This window comes from Mauremys mutica, chromosome 3 (assembly GCF_020497125.1).
Source record: "Mauremys mutica isolate MM-2020 ecotype Southern chromosome 3, ASM2049712v1, whole genome shotgun sequence".
In the NCBI taxonomy this organism is placed as follows: domain Eukaryota; kingdom Metazoa; phylum Chordata; order Testudines; family Geoemydidae; genus Mauremys; species Mauremys mutica.
In genome coordinates, this window is record NC_059074.1 from 31865194 (window position 1) to 31891130 (window position 25937).

Consider the following 25937-nt stretch of genomic DNA (forward strand, 5'->3'; position numbering starts at 1 on the left):
CCAGCGCTGCAGCCAGGGAGTTGCAGCACTGGATGTGCCTTGCAGGTGTGGACAGTTACTAAGTTGCAGCACTGGAAAGCCTCCACCAGTGCTGCAACTCTCAAGTGTAGCCAAGCCCTTGGAGTAGCTAGGTCAGATCAGCACTGTAATCCCACCCATGGGTTGACTTTGCTTAGCTACCTCACAGTAAAACTACAGGGTCTTCTCTCCACTAGGATTTTATAGAAAGCTAGCAACTCCCCCCTGTGCGCCTCTCCCCCCACACTCCCTTTTAGCATTGAGGCCAAAGGCACAGACACAAGTAGAGAAAGCCAGAGCTGACTTTCTGGCCTGATTTTTTGCAACAGCCTTTGGTGAACCTCACAAATTCAGGCTCTGATTTGGATACAATAAGGAGCAACTCAACTGAAGCTAATGGAATTTAACTCTAGGGGGAGTGAGATGAGAATCCGGCCCTTGGTCTTTAGGATTCCAGTCTATGTATGGTGCATTTAAATAGATTCCTGATTCATTTGCAAATGAATCACACTGTTTGACAAGGGGCTGTCTCCGGACTGGCTTGCTCATCTGTAGAACCATGATTCTGTGGCAAAGCAAAATTACATTTTTGCAGGAAACTGCCTAATGCGATAGCCCTACCAGTGTTCCATATACTGTACTATGCGGCTATAAATGTGAAGCCTGTTTACCGTAGGCTTTTCAAATATTAAAAAGTTAGAAACTATGTATTCCTCACAGAAATAACCTTGGGGGACACACTATTTTAAAGCAGTCTACACGAAATGCGAATTAAATCAGTCAGAATCTTATTGTTTCTAACGAAGGAGAATGCATTTAATATTTGTACTGAATTCATGCTTATTAACGATTAATATTAAATACATCAATTATGTTGAGCTTTTCGGGACCTGAAGAAGAGCTCTGTGTAACTCAAAAGCTTGACCAACAGACGGTCCAATAAAAAGATTTTACCTCCTCCACCTTTCCTCACCAATTTTTTTAGACAGTATGTTTTGTCTTCCTATTAGAAAATTTACTGTGATTTGCTAATGATCTTATATCATTATTTTCTTCTTGATTACAAACTTGGATTTGGCAATATGGAAGCCCTTTTTTTTCCTCAGAGAAAGCTGAAAGCCTTTACAAAATTATGCTCTGCACACAGCTCTTGTCATCCAGCACTGAAATGAAGCCACCTTTGCAGTGAAAGGCATTCATTGTTTAATTATGAGCAGCAACGCTACACAAGAGTTTGGCACAGCATGAGAATACCTTTGGATATGTATTTCTCAGGCACCTAAACATTCTACTCCAGTCAGGGGTGAAAGTAAGTTAAAGGACTTACCAGTATGCCAGAGTCCTGAGCAGGGGCGTGGCCTCAACTGGAAGGGGTGGGGCCTTTAAATCAAGATTTAAAGGTCCTGGGGCTCTGGTTGCAGCTAGGAGCCTTGGGGCCTTTAAATCACCCCCAGAGCTACCAGCTGCAGGCGCGGCTGGGAGCCCCGGGGCTCAGGGGCGATTTAAAGGGCTTGGGGCTCTGGCCGCCGCTACCGCAGCGGAGCTCCGGGCCCTTTAAATCGCCGACGGAGCCCTGCCGCTGCTACCCCAGGGCTTCGGCAGCAGGGTTCGGGAGGCGATTTAAAGGGCCTGGGGCTCCAGCTGCTGCAGGCAGGGAGCCCTTTAAATCGCCAGCCTGGGAAAGCCAGCCTGGACTGGTACGCCGTACTGGACCGTATTGGCTTACTTTCACCTCTGACTCCAGTTGAAATTTAGTTGGGCATAATGTGATTACCTAAACTAGAATCTGGTGATACCAGAATTAACACACATCCTCTTACAAAACATACCTTTGAATCTTGTGACAGTAAATGGTCAGGCCTTCAATTTTATACCATATTTGAAAATCAGCACCTGCAACAGTGTAATACCACAGTGTAACTCTGAGGAAGTGTCACTTACTGAATTGCTAATACCACTTTCTGCAGAAGCCAGGTTCTCAACTGTTCTAGCTTCCCCTCAGTAGCCTCACCAAATTCACATACCAAACCACCAGTGTTAAAAATATACTCCTCTAAAGAATGAAAGGGTTGTGGGGAGGAGGGGGACTGAGGAGGTAGAGCTCTTCATGTATTAATACACAATTTAATACATTTGTGAGGCACTGATGCATGAACAGGTGTAGTGATCGATAGAACTGCATCTTATCTCATAGTCCTCCACAGTGGCTTCGTAGGAACAGCGAGCAGGCAGAACACCACCACGAGCATCATGACATAGGACTTATAGCCCCACCTAATTTCCATTTTATTCATCAATGCATCAGACAAATTAACTCCACTGTCAGTTTTTTGCCTCTTTTGCTGCAGAATCTCTACCAGACTTGCTGGCTCCTGCTACCCATTAATGCTCCATTTACACTAACGGGACGTCAGACCACACCTGTTTCATTCTGGGCAGACCTGGTACAGGCCATACCTAGAATTCTTGGTAGCAAATTACCAACACTGAATCTATTTAGTTCCAATCTCTCCTCTCTCCCAGCTCCACACCTTCTGGGAAATGATTTTTAACACCAGGCACAAAAAAGGGGATTTGGTATTTTAGATCACATTTTCCCCAGGCGCAAGAAGAGATTCCTGAGGGATCCTCCCCTTTGTGAATAACGTGAGGCATTTTGACATAGCACATACCCATATTCAAGGCGATCTCCAGCACTGTTACCTCACAGTACACCCAGCAGCCCTTTTTCCAATTAAACTTCTTTTCCCCAGAGGAGAGAATGACACAGTTATCAGTAATCTCAGACTTCACCCAGGCTTGTAGTTCTCAAAATGTCAGTCTTGTATTGGAAGAAGGTCTCTACAAACCTACATGAAGTTTATTTGCCCATTGGGTCATTCAACCAGCTGACTATTCTTAACCTTTTAGATATGAATAAAGGGCACCTTGCATGATGGAATGAGGTCTAACAGACTATTACACTGTCATGGAAACGCTGAGAGACAGAGTGTAATTATATATAAGAGTTTCTTTCCCTCTTCAGCTTTGTAAGAAAAGTTGCCCCCACTCAGAGGCTAGTTCCATGCGTACATTGCAAGCGGCATTATCTAAAACAAACTTTGCTCAGGCATAATCAAACAAGAGAGAAAAATGGACTGGTTCAAAAAATCTCCATCCTTACAGCTTCTGCTAGAGCAGAGGTCAGCAACCTTTCAGAAGTGCTGTGCCGAGTCTTCGTTTATTCACTCTAATGTAAGGTTTTGCGTGCCAGTAATGTTTTTAGAAGATCTTTCTATAAGTCTATAATATATAACTAAACTATTGTTGTATGTAAAGTAAATAAGGTTTTAAAAATGTTTAAGCAGCTTCAGTTAAAATTAAATTAAAATGCAGAGCCCCCCGGACCGGTGGCCAGGACCCAGGCAGTGAGAGTGCCTCTGAAAATCAGCTCGCGTGCTGCCTTCGGCACCTGTGCCATAGGTTGCCTACTCCTGTGCTAGAGCCTTGAATAGGCTACTTTACTTGCAGACTGAACCACAGAGACACTAACAATTTGAGATTTAATGGCTTAACTATATATTTGTCTAATACGCATTGCATTGTATAGAAAAAAGTCTGATCTTCTGTACTAATTAGCCACAGCTTTCAGAGTTACACTGATACCCTGGTGGTGGGACTTTACATCAGCTGTTGAGAGAACAATTAGACAAGCTGTTAAGGTTAGACTGGACCTGTCTGTTAACCTTTTCACTAAAATGCCAGCCTAACGAGCCTAAAATAATACAGCTAAAGGATAAAATTCCAAAAGCACTTCTCAGATCCTCAAAGGTACTTAAGACCCAGATTTTTAAAAGGTATTTAGGTGCTGCTGTGCTCAGTGATGCAGTGCTTAATTGATTTAGGGGTCTAAATCTCATTTCAAAAGGGATTTAGGCACTTAGGAGTCTGAATCCCATTGACTGTTGATGGAATTTATATGCCTAAATGTCAATCTCTTTTGAAAATAAAATTTAGGTTTCTAAATCAGTTAGGCACTGCAATGCTGTGTGCAACACCTAAATACCTTTAAAAAGCTGGGTCCTAAATACTGTTGAGGATCTGGACTTAAGTGATTTAGGAGCCTAAGTCCCGCTGGCTTTCAATAGGACCCCAAATTGTGCCCCAAGTTGACAGATATCTGTGGTGAACTTCTGGCTCCTATGAGATTTTCAAAAGTGACTAATGGCCAATTTTTTAGCGCTGAACTTGAGACCTGAAGGGTGCTTGATTTTCAGAGGGCTGGGGCTCAGCACTTTAAAACACTATCTGAAAGGGGCCTGATGTTCTGAAAGAACTAATGTCTGCACTACCCCTATCGCAAGATATTTTTCTCATTTTTTTTTTACAGCGCAAAAATATGAGGAACCCTAGCAAGATCACGTAATACCAATTTTCTCAGAAAATAGTATTGACCTAATTTGTCCTGAACGTAATAATAATGATAAAAAACCATGCAAAACTCATTCCTTTCCTTAATCTAATGTTTCATCAACAACTGTCAGCACTGCGGAGTTAAGGTTGAGTGAGAGAATGGTCTCGTATTACATATTGTGTCGTTTGCCAAATAATTTAGTAGCTCTCAAGGTTTTCTACAGGTCACGGTATCCAACACCCTGCAATTTCTTACACAACCATACCTAGGTGTAGTGCAGTAATACCGTATAATAGAGTCTGCATCTGAGCTGATGAATTGTCACTCCAATTATTTATAATGGGATGAGTACACTAGGTAGCACAAGACTGGAAAACTCTGGGATTTTGAAATCCTCTACATTGTACTATAGTAGCTGGTGCATATAAATCAGGAAACTAGTGACAGAGGAGACACAGGGCCTGCAGAGGTGATGGGTGGAGGGGGCTGAAAAAGAAGGGGAGAAAATGATGCTGGGGAAGGAGAGGGAAAGTACTTCAGGGAGAGCTAGAGGGGAAGAGAGAGCGTGCTCAGGCAGCCAGTAAAATCTGGGAATGGGACAAAATCCCAGTTTGAATGGAGCTGGGCAGAATTCCACCAAGCTGCAGCAATCTTGCAAAACTTGCAGAGCTGGTGGGGAAATATAATTTTCATCCCGTGGGATCAGGGGCGGCTCTAGTAATTTCGCCGCCCCAAGCACGGTGGCACGCCGCGGGGGGCACTCTGGCGGTCGCCGGTCCCGCGGCTCCGGTGGACCTCCTACAGACGTGCCTGCGGAGGGTCTGCTGGTCCTGTGGCTCCGGTGGAGCATCCACAGGCACGCCTGCGGGAGGTCCACCGGAACTGCCTGCCGCCCTCTCGGCAACAGGCAGAGCTCCCCCCGCGGCATGCTGCCCCAAGCATGCGCTTGGCGCGCTGGGGTCTGGAGCCGGCCCTGCGTGGGATAGGCTGACATTTTGGAATTAGTTCTGAACCAAGACAGAAAGTTGAAAGATTGAAAAATTCCACTGAATGAAAAATTCTGAAAAGTTTTGAAATGAAAAAATGTTTTATTTCAAAAAGTCACCTCAAATTTTCATTTTTCCAACTGAAAAAATGTTGTGGAGATGGACATTTTCCACGGGAAAGATTTCTAGGCAGAAATTTTTTGACTCGCTCTATGAAAGTCTCTCTCTTTGATGATCTCTAAGGTCTGATTGGCCTTACAGAGGAGAAATCTGGGAACAGAAAGGGAAGGAAATGTGCAATGGCAGAACAAAGAAAAAGACAATAAGAAGAAAGAATGGATGGGACACACACCAGTCTGACATTTGTCAGATCCTAATAAAATAATTTTGGTTACCTGATCCTTACAAAATTATTTTGTGATATTTGACTAAACTCATAACCAATGTATTTTAAGAATCACACAAAACAGAGGGAATTCAAAAATAGTCCTCTTCACTAGCATAATTTTGCTTAGTTACACAGTATAGATTTTTAATGTGTGCAATTTGCCTGAGCTATGGCTGCGGTGAGAACTGTAACTTTGTATCTCTCAATGTTCAGTTATAATTACATGCAAAAATGTCATTAATGCAACAGTGTTTTACAATTCAAATGCTGCAGCATTCTAGTGCATGAGAACTGGACCATGAAATAGACTAGAAACAGACTATAAAACAATATGAAACTGTTGAGTTATTTGTTTTTTCACTTGACTTGGACAGTTATTGCAGAGTGAAAATTACTGATAATAAACCTAATCCAAGATGTGATTTGTAACATCAGCGAGAATTCTCTTTGTTTGTTAAATGATTTTAAAAAGAGAAAAACGTTAATTAAAAAACCCAAGTTCTTTCCGCTTTTACAATCTTCACTTATTCAAACTGGAAGAATTACAAACATCATTGTTTACTTGTTACCATTCATGTGGTTTACTTTTAGCATTTCTTCCAGCATGAACAAGGAAAAGCAGACAGATCAATTTTAGTTAGTTAGTTTTCCTTTCAGGGTGACAGGGGAATTTTTGTTTTTCTAAGAGGTTCAAATTAAATTCCTTTAAAAAAAATAAAATCATGGAAACATTTCTCAGTCTCAGGTTTTGTAAAAGGTCGTGTTATGCCCACATCCAGCCGTATCTCTGATTGGGTACTGAAAACGTCTCTCTTTCACAATTTATTTTTACAGTGAAGGTGCAAACTAACACCTAATTGCTGCTATCTTTGATCCTGCTTCCGCAAACTTTGTCTATTCAACTAAACATTTATGGACATGTTTAACTTTAGGCACACACTGAAGTCCCATTGACTTTAAAGGGACTTAAATAGATGCTTAAGCACTTTGCTGTACTTCAGCATGTGCTTTATAAACACGGGTCTAGGAAAGCTTTGCATATTACATCATTGATGGCCCTGTTTCAGTGGCACATACCTCACTGAAATATACTTCTGGCTGCACAAACCCTCTGTATACTGGAAAGGAACTTGACATCGTATTTTTGGTCCAATAAAAAAGGCTGCATTAGTTAGCTGCAGGATTGTTGGGGGACTGGATGGCACAGCAAACTGGTAACAGGATACAGAGCCTCACACCATTATGTTAATAAGCAATACTAGTAACACTAAGCACTGATACAGTGCTTTTTAGGTAGAGAGAGAAGCAGGAACTCACACAGCGAGCCAATGGCAGAAGCCAGAGATAGAACCCAAGTTTCCTGACGCTTTATCTACCAGCCAACTCTTAAGTCCAGCCTAGGCCAGTGGTGACTTGGAGCTATCAGCTCTTCAGTGGACTGTGTGAAATCACCATGTCACAGTCTCTCCTTTGGGGAAGGGTTCCCAAGGACCATCAACATAGTGGGCACTAAAATACTCTTGTTTGCTAGCAAATCTCAACAGAGATGCCAACGATGGAAGGACAGTGGGGACTAGGTCGCCTCCCCTCCCCTAGATGAGGAGATGTAAGGAAAGGAAGGGCAGGAAAGCTCTCAGTATTCTTGTCCTGACTATAATTCATCACATGCACAACTACGGAACAGTAACTTGTACTACTGGTTAAAATAAGACAGTTATTGACAAGAAAAGTAGTATTTTATTTCAATGAATATTTCTTGGCATTAGGCAGATATTAAATAACACTGGATTGCACAAGACTATTAACATATTGACAGCAAAAGAATGGCGAGCATAGCAAAGTTTAGAACAGCAGCGTGAGTCACATCACCTCATGTCACTCAAAAGCCAGTTAATGCTGCAACCACCACCAAGTGGGACTCCACCGAGAAATACAAAATGAGAATTATTCCTTTTATTTTTTTGTTAATACAGTAAACGCTGGAACGATCAACAGTAAAAATGAACGAATATTTGCATTCAGTAATTAAACAGAGTGAAATAGCCACAAATTGCTAGTCATGCATTTTCTTTAACAGCAATTTGCTAATGCATAAATATCTCAAAAACAATCTTCAAGATTTGAATAAATCACGGACAAGAAGAAGAAATTAAGCTTGAATTCTACTTTATGCATAAATACCTGACCTACATATTAAAATTTTACTTCACCATATATATATAATTTATATATATATATATAATATTAAAAGAAAGTAGACAATTAGATAAGTGCAAGCAATTTTCCTCAAAAGCACAGACAATTTGGAACCATGCCCAGAAAAGCTTTTCTCTTCTTTCTACTCCATTCAGTTCACATTTTGCTTCAAAAAATGATGACCTACCATCTGCTAAGTTGGATAAAAATTCTATCTAGTATCTTCTTGGGGCTACTAGAACATCATCATTCTTACTGACTAAAAGATGAGATACCTCACCAGAAATTTGAACTCTTTGTATCTGCATGTAAACATACCTTTCAATTACGTTAACCATGTAGAGTGAGTGGTAACATTGGAGGGGAGGAAGAGGGAGAAAAACAGAACTGCAAAAGGAACATTGCACTCATGTTAGTGAGAGGAGTGAGGCAGTCCTCACTCCGATACACGCACGTGCGCGTGCACACACACACACACACACACAAAATCTGGCAATGGAATCTTATCCACTAGCAAGTTGAGGAATGATTGAGAAGGCATCCATTTGCGAGCAAAGCTTGAACAACAAGCCAGCAGTTTCTTTGCAAACTGTCCAGAGTTTAATTAGAACTGACTTGCACTGCTTGGATCACATTGTAACAATCGCACAATAGAGGGATCACTCTTGGCACCTTTAATAAACTCTTCCAGGGACAGTTTACCTTGAAAAGAGAAAACAAAAAAAAAAGTCACTTGCGTTGCAAGATCAAACAGAGCTTAAAAATAAAACCTTCACAGAAAGCTAAAAATACACATATCCTACTCCAAGTGGATTTAGGGTGAAACTGGCTACCGTGCAGGTGAACCAGGCACTCCCTTCCTCCTCAAGCCTGGATGCACTATTTTTTCAGGTAAACGAATCTAATATTTTACTTTACATTTGACATTAAACAGGGACATTATCAAGTTAAAACAATCGTACTAATAATGCCACCTTAGATCAACAATTTAAGCAGAGAACTGGCTTAATACAAAACTGGAGTACAAACATTCATTATACACAGAAACTAGTCTAGAAATGGTGCTTCAATCAAGGGTGAGATTTTAAACGACACAGAACCCAGGATATTTGCACCATATGTACTGATAGGGACACGGTTGCATGATCACCTAACACTGAGCAATGTGATGTAATTTATTCTACATTTGTGAATTATTGCTATGGTCAGTTGTGCTGTGGTACAAGACACAGGCCTTGAGCGATGCCCTGTTTGCTGAGCTGGGCAAAACCTTTGCAATCAGACCCCTACAAATTAGTTTTTCAGGCTTTGTTACAAACCTGAACCTTGGGCCAATTTGGGCTGATTTATGGGGTTAGGGTTCAAAACTATGAAAAAAATCCGTGGCTGTGACTGGCTTTTAAAACCTGAAACGCACAAAGGTGTGAATGACCATTAAACAAAACGACCAGAGTTTGCACCGCTTGTAATTATTTGTTAGCCACCATTGCTGAAAAGTCTATAACGGTTTCACTCTGTGACCACACCTACAAGCCCTGGGCTGGTGGAACTTCCACTGAGCTCAGTACAAGTGCTGCCTACAGAGGCTTTCAGGATCGCCTTTATTAACTGTAATTTGAACAACAGTATTGAAATATAATTATATTTTTCTTATCAATATTTTGCATCTGATACACGTGCAATGGTATTCTCTTGTATAGTATGTTACACACCCAGAGATGAAGAGAAATAAGCAACAAAACATTTATGAGAACTGAAATGGATCTTTCTAGGATGATTTCACTGGGCCCAATGATTCCCCTCCTTGAGTCAATGTAACCTCCCCAGCAGATGGGCTATGACAGGGTGACTGAAGCATGCTGAACTCCTGAAATGCCTTCTGGCTTTTATAATCTCGAGGTTTATTACAAGATGGCAAAGTTTAGGACAGTCCTGAATTCAATGGACCTACTTACATGTCTAAAGTTGTAGGTCTGAGATAGTTATTAGTAGATGCTAATGACCTAAATACTCTGTAAAAGAAGTTTCTTATACATGTAATTTGTTTAAATCAGCAGGTTTTATACTTTTTAATAAAAAAATATTTGCTACTGGGATTGTCATTACACAAAATATTCTGGCAGTCATGTCCATTTACATTATTGTATGAAATACTTCATACAGCTGTAATTATATACACAATATTCCAAGGTAATTCTTACCCATTTAAATTGCCCCCATTATAGAAATAACCACCACATATTTTTATTTTGCCAAGAGAAAATTAACTCTTTGGAGAACAGTGTGGCACATTTTGCATAATCTTACTGCACATGTATTAGGAAGCAGAATTTTAGTTTAGATCCTCAGCTGAGATTTTAAACTCACGTACAATGAACATACTCAAACAAACGTTCCACTATGAGAACCACCTCATCACGTTTCAGTTCCACCCCTTAGGTGTTATTCTCTAACATTTAGCACTGCTTTTAGCTCATATTGCTTTTTTTTTTTAAAATTGCTCCTTGCATGAGTTAAGTTACATACTCCAGAGTACGATATTAATTTACAATTTTTCGTCCTACAACACTCATTCCCAGAGTATCAGAGCATCTCAATGAATTACAGATGCATCTGTTCTTACACTCTATTTTTACTGTTTTTTTTAAAAAAGATAATACATTTTATTGTTCCAAATGGAAGCTTCCTACCACAGATTTTGCATTTGACTTTTGCTCGTTATCCCTTTTCCTACAAGTGTAAGGCCCTGGGAGGGAGCAGATGTGTAACAACATTTGCTTTTATTAAAAATATTATAGAAAATGCATATAGAGATGGTCTCAGCCTATCGTGGGGACAAGGACTGGATTCAATGGTCAAGCGCCAGTATTAGCTCACCTGACCAAGGTATGTCATGTGCCAGGAGAGCAGAGATATGCAAGGGCCCAAAGCAAGCCAAGGCACTTATATTCTGGGCAAGCTGTTTTTTGTTAAAACACTGGCATTTCTGAGAAGAATTTTTGCTAGTCAAAGTTTTCACAAAACTTCGCACAAGTTGATTTTGTTTGTTTGTGTGCAACGCTCCAGGACAAAGTACAGTACAAAGCAAAATCTGGCAGCACGGCACAGCGGACAATGAGAAGCCATTCAAGTCCTATCAATGAAGCACACACACAAGGTGCTATTCTCCTCTCTCTTGTCTGGAAATGCAGGAGGGACAGCTAGAGGTGTTGAAATGTAAGCACTGCTCCATTACACTTCTCAGTATGTACATTCTATTACTTAGCTATACATTACTTACGGGCGTGACCTTTTGCTACTTATGGAATTGCTTTAATGAAACTATCTATATATTCCAGGTTTTGCCACACTGCCCTATCACGTATCTCTGCATGCCATGTGTCACAGAAGGACTACTTCACATGTTTTAGTTTTGTATCCCTCCACGCGTAGAGCCAAAGAGGGAAATCCTGGCCCCACTGAAGTCAATGGCCAAACTCCTGTGGACCTCAAAGCCAGGTTTTTACCCCAGGGCTCCATCTACTGTCAGTTCAACAGAACATGACTCAGGCTGTGGCTACACTTAGCGCTTCAAAGCGCTGCCGCAGTAGCGCTTTGAAGCACTAAGTGTAGTCAAAGCACCAGCGCTGGGAGAGAGCTCTCCCAGTGCTGTCCCTACTCCACCTCCCTGTGGGGAATAACGGACAGCGCTGGGGCTTTGACCACACTGGCGCTTTGCAGCACCGCAATTTGCAGCGCTGGAGAGGGTGTGTTTTCACACCCTGCTGCAGCGCTGCAAATTTGTAAGTGTAGCCAAGCCCTCAGAGGGAGCCATAAAAATCTTTAAGGGTATGTCTCAGAGGCACAATTTTGCAACCCCTAACCTTTAAAAAAAATCTGGAGCTACATGATCACTTCCACAGCTGAATGGAGCTAGAAAAATCTAAAGATGCATAAAGCAGGAATATAAAACTGCAGGGCTGAGAAAAGAATGGAGGTACAAATCTGATGTCAAATCTTGCTCTCCTCATGCATGCGAGTAGCGTCACAGGAGGGAATTGTAAGGAGAGCCAGACTTTGTCCCTAGTTTGTACCTTCCCAGTTGAAGGCACTGAAGCTATAGAAGTTTCAGAGGAGCCTTTTCACACAAAAAGATAACGACGCGGTGGAACAGATTGCCAGAGACAGCAGCAGGAGATTAAACTGAATAGGAAAAAAAGAGCGTGGGGGGGGGAAGAGAGACAGTAAGGTGGCTAGCAGCTCTGCCTCCCCTCTAAGTAGGCAGATGCATCTATTCAGGCTGCCACTCTCCCAACAATTACAGTGGGCCATAGTCCGAGACGCCTGGTCACTGAATACAATTTTCAGCACAGCTCTGACTTGGTTCTACTGGCAGGGACTACGTAGCTGGATGAGGTAAGATCGCTCTGTGCAACATGCGACTAGGATGTCTGCAGAAGCAGTTACTCGGCAGGGACTGCCCTGTAAAACAGTGCATGAGATTGATTTGGGCACAGGCCCTCAAAGCAGCAGGGTGATTTTTGCAAAGGAAAAAATGAGGGCACTCGGTCATGGAGCTGGCACAGGGAACAAGCTGGGCAGGCATAGGAGAGGCGAGCAGGCTGCATTTGGAGGTGCAGAAAGGGAGAAGAGGGTCCTCAATCTTCTCTCCCACTCTCCTCAGGCAAGAACCCCCCCTGCCATCCTCTCCTCTTGCAGTATACAAGCTGGGGGGAAAGCACACAACTGGCCCCCGACAGCCCCTTATTCTTCTCTACCAGTCCCCTCCTCATTCACGGTATTTGCCACCCTGTATTTGTGTTCTCTCTCTGGCTTCATACTCCTCCTCCCGTTTCTATTCTTTGTTCTATTTCTCTCTGCTCATTTTCTCCCTTGCTCATTCTACAATCTAGCTCCTTCCTGCCTCTGTTACCATTTTGCCATAGTATATGGAGATATACCTATCTCATTGAACTGGAAGGGACCCTGAAAGGTCATTGAGTCCAGCCCTCTGCCTTCACTAGCAGAACCAAGTACTGATTTTGCCCCAGATCCCTAAGTGGCCTTCTCAAGGATTGAACTCACAACCCTTGGTTTGGGGGGCCAATGCTCAAACCACTGAGCTATCCCCCCACTCTGAGTCTCTTTTCTTTTTCCCTCCAGAGTGAGGCTCCCGTTTGCCTTTCCTGTGCCGTACCACAATTTGTTACCCATAGACAGTGCAAAGGCAAGGTGGAGAAGCAGGGCTGCCCGACAGTGTTCTACAGATCGACGGCCATGCAGCTGAGACCCTGGAGTCTGACAGGGTAGGGTGCCTGATTCCACAGGTGGGGGGCAGACACGGTTTGAGAAAAGATTTCACACACAGGTATGTATGGAGGAAGACATCAGAGGGCAGGGCAGTGTAGCAACATCCAGCAGACCAAGCCTGGAGACGGATCTTACTTCTGATGCACATACGCTTAGCCTGCTGCCAATTTCTCTAGCTTGGTTTGTCAGCAGAAAGATGGTCTGAAAGGGTGAGTGTCGCAAATAAAGGGCCACACCTTTTTACAAAAAAGATCAGTACAAGTCTGGAAAATAGGGACCTTGTTGGTTTCTACAAACACAAAGGCTCGTTCGCCGTTATTTTATTTGGTTACAGACAACAGGCACTCAGATGTTACTGTGACTGACATCATTGTGAGATGACAGACAGAACTGAAGCCCCCCTGAAAGCAATTTTTTTTAAAATTAAAAGTTAAGTGTTATCAGTATGGTATCAGAAAATGCATGTTTATTTTTAAGACCTAATTAAGGACTTCTGGTGGAAATCATACCATCATTGTTTGTGTCCATCTGTCTGAAGATTTTGTCTGTTCGTTTCTCTGGAGTGGACTCATCTTCTGGCATTTTCATTACAGATGACACCATTTTGTAGATTGCCTAAATATATAAAAAATAATAATAAAAAAAGCTATAACGCATCAGGACTGAGGAAAGGAACTTAAGCCTCCAGCAATAAACAACGACATTGGCAGACAGCTGAAAACTCCTATAAACCAAAACAAATAAAAGGAATTACAGACTTGATCTGCTTTTTCCAGCATTTATTTCTGATTTAGAAAACCAACATAACTGCTATGTTAGTCAAGTCAGTATTTAAGTTAACACACTGAAATACAAGAGCTAAAATATATAGGAAAAGTTCCCACATGTAATTTTCCTTCCTTCCGTTTGAGTCTGGGGAGTGGTCTCATAACTTCAGGATGGCTTTTAATGCACCTGCATAGGCACTTACTGCTCTTCAGTAATTATTTGTGTACGGTGGGCTGGGAGGTGGAGATGGACTGACTAAATTGAAGGCCTGTTATCCATTGAACTCATGAGGTACAGCATGGGCAAGACAAACTCCCCTGCCAATTTAATTTCTCCCCAGCTTGTTCTAGAGGAACCATTTCTTGGGGGAGAAAAGTTGTTCACTCTCCAGCTAAATTCTGTTCCTGGCAACACTTGCTGAAGCACTCAGAGAGGTCAACTACCATGGTGGCTTGGAAACCTGTCCAGTAGGAACCAGCTTGAGAGCACCAAATACTGTCAGAGGCTGAACAGTCAGCTGGTCTGTGTTCTCTGTCACTACCAATCACAACTGGGATTTGAACTGGTGATCTAGAGGGGAAAGGCTCTTTCTGACATTACCAATCCTCAAAGGCTTCTTACCCAGGTGCTTGTGTGTGTGTGGGGGGGGGAGAGGTGGTGAAAGGAGCTGTCCAGCACCTTCCCCTGTACTGCAATGAGATGAAAGGAGTTTAAGGTCTTTCACTTTAAAAGCACAGGAGGGCTCAAATCACAGAATTTGAACTTTAGAGTATATGGCATTCATATCTGGAATTATGGTTCGATTCATTATAATCCCTGGGGCTGTTTCCAAAATTTGGATCCAGATCTGAACACCTCAAATGGAGGGGGTAGGGGGAGGTTTGGAGGAGGTAGGAGGCAGACAAGGTGACGGGGGTTTTGGTTCAGGCCCATTTCTCCTCAGAGCCTCTACACATTTGTAGTTTGTGGGTAGAATTATTTTCTGCAGTGCCATTTGGAATGACAGTGTGAAGAACTGCATCAGGAACATGCTCCAGCACCTACGCACTGGCTGCAACTCCTCTGAAGTACCAGCAGCTAGCAGAACAGCTATTAGGGTGCACCTCTACCTAGAAGTCTCTAGCTCAGCGGGTAAGTGGTTCCAGCAATATTAATTCAAACGGTAATTTTTTCAAAAGGTAAGTTTTACAAAATGAGACCATTCCTCACCTGCACGATTTCAAGCATTTCGCCACGACTGATATATCCGTTGCCATCAAGATCATACATGCTAAACGCCCATTTCAGCTTCTGTTCGAGCTTTCCCCGAGAAGTGACGCTCAGCGCAATGATAAATTCCCTAAAGTCAATCGTCCCATCGCCGTTGGTATCAAAAGTGCGGAACACATGCTCTGCAAACTTCGATGCATCACCATAGGGGAAAAAATTGGCATATATCTTTTTGAATTCCTCAACAGTCAAATGACCCGTGGGGCAATCTTTTAGGAAGCCTTTGTACCACTCCTGAAGCTCATGATCTGTGAATTCTGTATTTTCCCGGAGATCCTGGAGTACCTCAGGTCGCAGCTTACTGTTCTGCTTCCCCATTCTGTTCTTGGTTAGATCTAACAGCTGTAAAACAAAAGAGCAAGCATGTCACCTTCTGTGCCACGACTGACCTCCAATTGATATGTTACGCTCATGGACTGTAAACCAGTAATGCAGTGGAAAGATGGGTATTGATATGTAGACATCCAAGTAGTACAAACATATCAACTGATGAAGCTACCCCGCAGAGAGTACTTCTCCACTGCAGAGAGCACTGGGCTGTTAAATATCAGCATCTGCATACAGCTTTAAGCAAGAAAGTGCTTATCTATTTCATTAACCTCGTCTGTCAAAGAAATATCTGATTTCACTCTCCTCCCCTTTTTCCAAGATCTCCCAGTGGCTGATGCTGCCCGGGCAGGGTAAGGGGGGGGTTGGGGAAGAGAAGAAATGGGTGGTTTGGGGTGACCCTGTGCATACCTCATTGCTCAGTCATGTTCCTCTCCCCACAGCTCTGCCCCAGCTTACCCTGTTACACAGCTTGGGATGCTTGCAATGTGCTTTTCCAGCCTTTGACCACACAGCCCTGCACAGGCTGACATGCTGCTGTTACTGGGTTGGCCAGGGTCCAACACGGGAAGCAACGGGGAGAAAACTCTTGAAAAATGTCCATATTTAAAGACTGAAAATCTTCCCGTTAGAAATCAAAGGCACAAAGGGCAGTTACAGTGAGCGTTCAGTGCCTAAGTCAATAGGAGTTGAAAGTGTCTGTCTCCTCCTAGTGCCTTTGAAAATCCCCTCCTAAAGCAGTACTTTCCCCCTTTACTGCTACCATCAATCAGTATCAAAGGCTCCAGCCCTGGATCTGCAGCAGAGACATTCGGCAGAGCTGGAGCCAAGTCAAGGCCCTTCGGAATGCTTTGCATTGCTTGAGCCCAGCGTTCAAACAGCATAAGCAGGATGGAATAACAGAGGGAGGTGGGAAGGGACAAAGGACAGAAGTGCTGCAGGGAGGTCTGGGCTGAAAGCAGGCCCCACATTTAATGGGATCAACCCAGAAGACCTTTTCCTCCCTTCTCCCAACAGAGTGGCGGCAGCATGAGCAGCCGGGTCACCTAAGGAGAAGGAAAGGCATAAGTGATTCAGGTCTTTTAAACACATTTTAATTCACAGTGTTCCTAGGAACCTATACAATGAGATTTTAAAAACAAAATACTTTCTGGGTTTGCAATCTGGCTGAAGCGATTGCAATGGCCTGACATTTGCATATGATGGGAGAACGACAATGGTCTGGCTCCCTGTTGAGTCAAACAGATTGCAGCTATTATACAAGCTTATTCAATGATAGTGTGCAGTACTTCAGAATGCAACATTCCCAACCTGGACAAAAAGGCATCTCAAAAATCTCATGGTTATATCAGGTGTTCAAGAACGGTTCGAGTGCAACAGACATCTTCAGCCCATTAGACAGGAGGGAGCCTTAGTGTTATGATGGCTTTGGTCATGTGTTTTTTTCAGTACTTCGTAGACATGTGGAGCAAGCTGGAGGTGTTCACCCATATCAGATAAGAACCCTTGGTGACACTAATGATCTGGAGGATGGGATGGCTGCACCCTCAGCAAGTTCGCGGATGACACTAAGCTGGGGGGAGGGGGAGATACGCTGGAGGGCAGGGATAGGGCACAGAGTGACCTAGAGCAGAGGTTCTCAAACTGTGGTCCGTGGACCACCAGTGGTGCGCGAGCTCCATTCATGTGGTCCGCGGATAGTTCCCTCTAAGGTGCGCATGTGAGCAGCCACACACAAGAGAATGAAGGGCCATCCACCTAATTAGTGGAGCCGTGCAAGCGTGGCTCCACTAATTACGTGGGTGGACCCTGGAGAAGATGCAGATGTAAGGTGAGGTGGTGGCCTTGGGGAGAATAAGGGATAGGTGGGAGGGGGCAGTGGAGTGAGAAGGGATGGGGGGAATTTGGGATATGCAGGGCTGCGGTAGCCAGAGAAAGAGGCGATTTTCCCCAGCTCCAGGGCTGCGACTGCTGGGGAGAAACCCCTCTCCTGCCCAGTCCCAGCTCAGGGGCTGCTGCGGCAGGGGAGAGAGGGCACATCCATCACATTAGAAAGGTAAGACTACTGATATTAAAATATGAGTTGTGTGCTTTTATTTGTAGAACAAAAAACGTTTATTATTATTATTAAGGTTTTTTACATAGCGCTTTTATCGGAAGTGCTTTACAATAGTTAGCTAACAGTACAAACAACATTTGGAAAGATCATCAAGTGGTCCATCGAGACCCTCAGTAATTTTCAAGTGGTCTGTGAAAAAAAAAAAAGTGTGAGAACCACTGACCTAGATAAATTGGAGGATTGGGCTAGAAGAAATCTGATGGGGTTCAACAAGGACAAGTGCAGAGTCCTGCACTTAGGACAGAAGAATCCCATGCACCGCTACAGACTGGGGATTGGCTAAGCGGCAGTTCCGCAGAAAAGGACCTGAGGATTACAGTGGATGGGAAGCTGGGTATGAGTCAGCAGTGTGCCCTTGTTGCCAAGAAGGCTAACAGCATATTGGGCTGCATTAGTAGGAGCATTGCCAGCAGATCGAGGGAAGTGATTATTCCCCTCTATTCGGCACTGGTGAGGCCATATCTGGAGTATTGGGTGGTTTTGGGCCCCTCACTGCAGAAAGTATGTGGACAGATTGGAGAGAGGGGGGTTCCAAAGAGGATAGAGCCAGGGGTGGCAAGTTGTATGGGCCCGTAGTGCCCGGGCTCCAGCAAAATCAGGGCCCGGCGGGGCCAGGTTCCACCAATGTTTGGAGCCGGGTCTTTTCCCTTGGCCCCTCCTGCCACCCCTGTGTGCCTCCCCTGGCCCTTCCTGCCGCCCCCATGTGCCTCCCCCGAAGCATCCCTGCCTGCCCTGGGCAGTGGGCGGCTGCTCCCTGCAGCTCCATGCTGTCCTCCCTCAGCAGCAGGCTAAAGCGGCTGCTGTGCCTGCGGAGGGAGGGCCTCTCCCCTGGCAGGCGACTCCGAGGTGGGGAGCTTATGCTGGCTAGACCTCCTGAGCAGCAGCCTGGGGGTGGGGTTGAAGGAGTATCATGCCGGGGAGGGCCCCACTCCCCCGGAGCTCGCTGCTGCCAGCGGGGAGAGGGCTGCGGGGAGTCATCCTCTCTGGCCCCCCACCCTAGTCCCGGGACAGCCTCATTCCCAGCCCAGTCCCGCACCCCAACTCTCTGTCCCAGCCCAGAACCCGCACCCAAACCCCCTCCCACACCTAGCACCTCAAGCCCCTCCCACCCCCCCTGCACCCAACCCCACGTGCCAGCCCAGAGCCCGCACCCAGCACTCAAACTCCCTCCCAGAGCCCGCACCCCAAACCCCCTCCTGCACCCAAACTCTGTCCCGGAGCCTTGGGGGGGACTTGGACTCGTTCTGGGCACCAGCAAAAATTATACAAACCTGCCACCCCTGGATGGAGTTAGGCTGTTCTCAGTGGTAGCAGATGACAGAACAAGGAGTAATGGTCTCAAGTTGCAGTGGGGGAGGTTTAGGTTGGATATTAGGAAAAACTATTTCACTAGGAGGGTGGTGAAGCACTGGAATGGGGTACCTAGGGAGGTGGTGGAATATCTAGCCTTAGGTTTTTAAGGTCAGGCTTGACAAAGCCCTGGCTGGGATGATTTAGTTGGGGTTGGTCCTGCTTTGAGCACCTTCTTTGACCTCCTGAGGTTTTCGTCCAACCCTAATCTTCTATGATCCTCTGTTTCTTTGAAAGGTGCTCAATACACTCTTATAAAAACAGTCGGTAACATACACGTTTTCCCCTCTTACCATCCTCAGCCTCTCGGTTACCCAGCAATATCAACCACTAACTGAGAAGACAGAGGAGCTCAAGGTTAGAACACACACTTAGCTACATACCACGGAGACCGTCAACCCGTTGACTAAGGGCTAGTCTACACTAGAAGTGCTGTAGCGCATCTGGCGAAGATGCTCTATGCTGACGGTCTATACCAGCAGTTCTCAAATGCTTGTAGTGATGACTCCTTTCACACAGCAAGCCTCTGAGTGCTGCCCCCCTTTATATATTAAAATATTAAAAAAAATATGTAACAACATTATAAATGCTGGAGGTGAAGCAGAGTTTAGGGTGGAGGCTGACAGCTTGTGACCCATCCAGGTCATAACCTCACGCCCCTCTGAGGGGTCCTGACCCCCAGTTTGAGAACCTCTGGTCTATACTGTGAGAGGTGGTAGCTATGTCGGCAGGAGAAGCTCTCCTGCCAACATAGCGCAGTCCACACTAGCGCTGAGGTCGGTGTAACTTACATCACTCAGGGGTGTGGCTTATTCAGCCTCCTGAGCAACATATGTTATACTGACAATCTGTACTTTAGACAAACCTTAATATTGCCAGCTCTTTATTATGACAAAGGAGGTTCTTGGTTTGCAGCAACATCAGCTTTTGCAAATCGAAGTTCTGTGCAATGTTATGCCTCTCATTTGTACAGACATTGGTAAGAGTTCAAGAACATGCATTAACATGCAAAAACCTACCAGACTCTCTCACATTGCTACATTAAAAAAGTTTGTACACTCGTGAATCAATTTACTCTTAGCTTAAATTAAGGACCTAATTCTGTGTTGCTTTGTATAGTCATCTACACCAGTGAGTGAGTGCAAAGTGCACTTAGTGACTAGGAGCAGACCAGGTCATGCATTGTGTGTGTGCAGTACTCTGCCCTACCTACATTGAGAAACAAGACAAGCAGAACACCAAGACGTGACATGACAAATGCAGTGAGATAAGACATCTGATAACGAGTAAGCACTTTGCAGGCAGCAAAAGCTCAGTTCATGCACCAAAACCTAAAAAATGTGAAGTGTCACCAAAAATAACTGCAATACTTGAGAGGATTATCAATAACTGAATTCAACTGCATTTTATTTGTATTCCATTTACCCTCCACACAGCCTAAGCAATACAAAATCCACATCCTGCTCTGCGGCTTACTGCTTCGAAACAAAAACCAACCAGCTGCTCATTAATAAAACACACCAGGTTCAACGGAAAACTCTGCTGATATCATTAGCTGCTTCTGTTTTGTCGGAAACCACAAACATTCCAGCCCACTAGCATTATTTCTAGTCACTCAGTCACAAAAAGTTTGCTCTGTTCCTTTGACACGTCCCCAACTTGCTTCCAAAATGCTGAAACTAAACTGGCAGACACTCAAGCAGCAGCCATTTAGAGACACAGGGCAGCTCTCTAGCTAACTGCAAGTTTGCAGCTACCAGTACTTCCTCTCCATCTGTATTTCAAACCCACTCTGCTCCACATATTCATACTCAAACAAGTCCGTATGCACAGGGCAGGGAACACATCCATACCTTCTACTCTGCTGCATTTTAAGGGGTGGTCAGGCCTCTGCAGGGAAGGGCGGATTAGAGTAAACAAAATCAGTCCAGTTTAGGAAGCATTTTAATGTAATGCTTCTGGCCCTGTATGAACCTTTCCCCCCCTTCCCTTTTCCCTTCTAGAGGCCTCTAGTTACTATCTCCTGGTCAAAAGTTACTGAAGTCTGTGGGAGCCTTTCCACTGAGTTCAACAAGCTTTGAATCAGATCAGAGGGCAACAGCAGCAGATCTGGGAGAGCAGCAGAGGCTGTTAAAGGGTAGAAACCAGAAATAGCCTCAGATACACGGGGGAAATGCAGGCATGATCACCATTTCTTCACTCCTCACCCCAAAAACTGGTGGCTCAAGGAGGTGGTTGGGTAGGCAGATCTCAGCATTTTCCCCTTCCTCCTGCATCCCCATCAACTCTGCGAGTGACAGGGAGCTGGCCATGGGAGCGGAGGGCAAGAAAGGGAGATCTCGTAGCCTGGGAAGCCAGGGGACCATCCCCCCACTGAATGGGATGTTGGCCACAAGGGCTGGGGAAGGGGAGACCGGAGAGCTGTGTGGGAGCTCAGACAGCAGGCCACTGCATAACAAGCAATGGGAACCTTCATTTCTCTACAGCCCGTCACAACTTCTCAACAACTGTTAAACCATGGCATTCCCACCATCCTCCACAGGCTGTCCAATCTTACTCTCTTCCCAGGGTTTCTTTCATTATTAACTTAAACAGTGACTGAAAACCTCAGCCTGAGCTTGGCTATTTTCCTAATGTCTTTCTCCCTGTAGATTCTCTGTTGCCTGCCCCTCATTCTCATCCATGCTACAGAGATTCAAAACCTCTCTATACACCATGGTTGGAACTTACATGACACACCTGCTCTGGCTGCCAAGGTGAGACAGCAGCACAACTCTCCACCTTTATGCAGGTGTCAAACGCCTGACACCCTGTGTTTCAACAACCTTGTGTTTAGAGGTAAGTGATGTTCACTGAATTAGTTCGGCTCTACAGCATGGCATCTACTGGGTAACATGGAAGGGACCAAAACTGCGAGAAACCTGTGGAGAGTGGTATCGGCAGGAAGAGGAAAGGGCACCGGTAGCATTCTCCCACCATTGACGCTGTACAGTAACTCCTCACTTAACGTTGCAGTTATGTTCCTGAAAAATGAGACTTTAAGTGAAACGATGTTAAGCGAACCCAATTTCCCCATAAGAATGAATGTGAGGGGGGGGTTAGGTTCCAGGGAAATTTTTTTGGCCATACAGTACAGTACTATAGTTGAGAGGTCTCCCTGCTTACCCCACACAGGCACCGCCCGCTGGCACTGGAGACAATGAGACAGGTAAGGAGGCTGAAGGTGCTGTAGGCTGGGAGAAGCACGTTGCGCAGCAGCAGTAGCAGCACCTATTCTGCAAGCACCAGGGGGCGGGGGACTCAACCCTCAGCCCGCTCACGCCACCCCTTCCTCCAAGCCCCACCCTTAACCTGCCTCTTCTTCCCCCCGCCTCCCCCTTTACTCCACATGCCACGTCCTCCTCCCTTCCTCCCCTGCCTCCTGCCCGCAGCAATCAGCTGGTTTGTGGTGTTCGGGAGGGAGGGGGAGCCTGCGCGCCTAGTCCTCGCTCCTCCCCCCTCCTTCCTAAATGCCAGCTGATTGCTGCAGGTGGGGGGAGGAGAGGGAAAGGCTCTGATCTGCAGGGTCTGCCAGCGGGCGGGAGGCACGGGGAGCTGGCGTAGGGGAGCTGATAGCAGGCAGCCAAACGATGTTACAGAGAAGCATTGCACAACTTTAAATGGAGCATGTTCTGTACTGGAACAGGGACAAAAGAGCAAAACAACGTTAAGCAGGGTGTTACTGTAGTTGTTTCTAACCCTTCTGTAGTGAACTCTGTGCAGTGTGGACAGGGATGTGTGGCTAGCTTTAGGAGAGCGTTGATTGGGATCAGCCACTGCTCTGTGAAAAATCCTCCACCTGAAACGGACTGATCTTCGGACACAAATTTCTTCACACATTTCTGCGGATATGAACAAAATCACTCACTTTGGTTTTTATACCCCAATGATCAGTGCAGCAGGGAGGCTGTGGAATCAGGATCCAGGCATGCAAATAACCAGAGATTTATGACTGGCCTGTGGTAATTAGAAACTCCGAAGTTATCCTCACAAGGTGACCACAAACACTCTCTTAGTAGGGGGATCAATTTAAGAGCTCTTTGGGGCAGGGACTGTAATTTACTACATGTTTGTGTGTTGCCTAGTGCAAGGGGTCTTGGTGCTACTGCAATATAAATGCTAAACAATAAAGGGTGTGTTGATTCCATTTACTGGAATATCACTACTTCCTCATGTGAGAAGAGAGATTTATTGCAATTAGAACGAAATTCGATATTAACTTAAAATGCTCTATACTCCAATAGGCTTTTGCATTCAACAAATTATAGGTTACCTTGGGTAACTTCAAACCATCTTTTAGTTCAGATTATTTTAGAAAAGTAACATGCAATGCATTAAAATGCAATTATTCTTCAGTGTCTGAGCTTTTCAAATGGATTCTTAATGTGCCAAACCCAAATATAAACTTGCAGTTGTGTAACCAATTTGTTAAGAGTAATTAAGTAAGTGACATTAATGTTAATTTATTAAAGCACATCCAAAGAAATAGCTCTTAGATAAGACTTGTGTTTCAGGTAGCTCCTGCAAAATGAAATGCCCAAATATCTCATTAATCATGACAAGAAACCCTGCTGCTGGCATCCAACTGACATTTCATTCGATTGCTCTAAAACTCTTTCATCAAATCAGATTCCCGAGACTCACTAGCTGTTTTAGTCAGAGAAACACTTGGGAGGATAGTCAGTAATGGAAATCACAGGTAGTGGGCTCTCAAAGAGGAAAGTTTAAGTCAGTCTTATGATTAGTCTCTCTCTCTTTTGCCACATGATTTATACATTTCAGATAATATACTGGATAACGTACACAAGCATTGGCTAAAACACGCTGCTGGTGAAAATTCTTCCAGGTTTGAGAAAGGTGATGGTGGTAAGAGGAAGAAGATTAAAGACTCCTGGAGCCCTTCACCTACCTATGAGCGCTGGTTTCATCTTGCTATGCGTCACAGGACATTGTACTGCTGTTCTGGTTGACTCACCCAAAATTTGGGGACCTTACTTAAAAGGCATTTAGCTCTTAGCATTTGCATGTACAATGTGTTAAAAGAGGTAGATTTAGACTGACCATAGATCCTTTGCTGGATCAGTTAAGAAACCACCAGTCTGTCCCTCAAAATAGATTTCTTCGTTACCTCCAAACTAACCACTGAGAAGGTGGCCAACCTTCCGTCCTGGCAAGGTGTAGGAGAAAAGCTATTGGTTTAGTAACAAATGTACTATTGAAAAGAGATAGCAAGACAAAGCCACCAAGAACAGCAATACTCTAAAGAAATTAAAGGAGGCTTTAAAAATTTCATCAAGGGATTTGTAATGTTGTAGAGCAAATGAAAAATAGGAAAGCTCAGCTTTTGATAGAGATTTAAATCAGAGGCACAGGAAAGTAAACAGGCAGCTCCATAATGGATTTTGCATCTATTATAAAGGGGACTTCCTGGGGGAGTGAATAGGCTTGGAGACTCAACGACCTTCCCCTAATTTCTCACTCTAGAAGTAGTCACTTCATATCAGGGATGAGACATAATATAAAGGTGCTGTAAGGGAAGACAGCATGCATCATAGCCAGTCCTACGCCTATTTTGCTTGATAAACAGAGGACTTAGTTTTCAGGGTGATCACCTGCAATTTTCATGAGCATGGAATTCCTGACAGTAACAAAAGAAGAGAAAAGTAAAAAGGAATGCCTTAAAGATGCTTAGACAAGAACTTGAAGATGTAACAGACCCTTAGGCTTTGGAATGTACAGTTTACTAAAAAGATAAAATGTTATAGCAGATGATTCACTGTGTAGGGCCCAGGAAGGGGAAAAACAATGAAAAAGGATTTTTCTTCAAGTCTCATGCCTGGAGTTTTGGTAAATGTTAGCTGTATATTTAATCATCCTCCCTCGACCCCCTAAAACAACACCCCTGCTGTAATGAGGTCTAGAGGTATAGCCAAGTTAGAAGTTAAGATGCAGAGAATAAATGGATTAAGTTGTTCTAAATTTCCTTCTCATATAGAATTACCAGAATGTAGTCAATGATCCTACAACAAAATCCCAAGAAAGAGTGAATCTGGATTTTTAATCACGTAAGATGACGACTCACTAGAAAGCAAGTGCAGGATACAATAGCGAATAACCATATCCACACATTTAAAATGGCTTGAAGTATCTAGCCAGACAAACTCTTTGAACTGAATTCCTGGTAAGATGCGTTAGTGAATCAGTTAAAAAAGTCTGGGGAAGACAAACTCCTTAGAGGGATTCACTTCCTTGTGGTATTTCCTTGCCTCAAGTGTGATTTAATCTTCATAAAAAGAGGAGAATGTATGAAATACCTCCGTGTATGTGTGTGTCTACAGTATTCTTCATCAGGGAAGGACTGCACAAAGAGAGATGTAATAAATAATCTTTGTATCTGAGAGCATTAGTGTTGCAGGGGAAAAAATCTAGCATCATTCCAATCTCACTGAGCTACAAAGAGAGTAAAATCATGTATAAAAACCATTAAGGTCTTGAAATAGGTTGCATTGTGCCTTTGGGACCCCAGCAACACTCAGTAAATGGACAACATGAGCCAGGCATATTGTTATATGAGATTTTGGAAGGCAAGAGTTGCTCCTATGTCTATAGATATCTTTTTAGAAACAGTTAAGTGCATCAGATGCTTGGACGTTTTCTCTTGAAACTACAATGGTACTTTAAGTGGGCACAGGCCCGCTGACAGCAATTCCAGGCCCCAGGGCAGAACAGTCAATGGCCCCTCTAGAAAAGAATGGCTGAGATTTATGACACTATAACACATTAGAACCCACTACG

At 44.2% G+C, this 25937-nt stretch overlaps 1 protein-coding gene across 2 annotated transcripts in view; it reads right to left on the reverse strand.

The window, feature by feature from the left end:
* Positions 1 to 7499: 7499 nt before the first annotated feature.
* Positions 7500 to 25937, reverse strand: part of HPCAL1 (hippocalcin like 1) — a 116352-nt gene continuing 97914 nt past the window's right edge. For both annotated transcript variants that reach the window (XM_045011305.1, XM_045011304.1), the window contains 3 exons: positions 15248 to 15649; positions 13780 to 13885; positions 7500 to 8683 (listed from right to left, as the gene is read on the reverse strand). In XM_045011305.1, the coding sequence (XP_044867240.1) occupies positions 8586 to 8683; positions 13780 to 13885; positions 15248 to 15625 (582 nt within the window). In that variant the 5' untranslated portion in view covers positions 15626 to 15649 and the 3' untranslated portion in view covers positions 7500 to 8585. The remainder of the gene's footprint in view (positions 8684 to 13779; positions 13886 to 15247; positions 15650 to 25937) is intronic.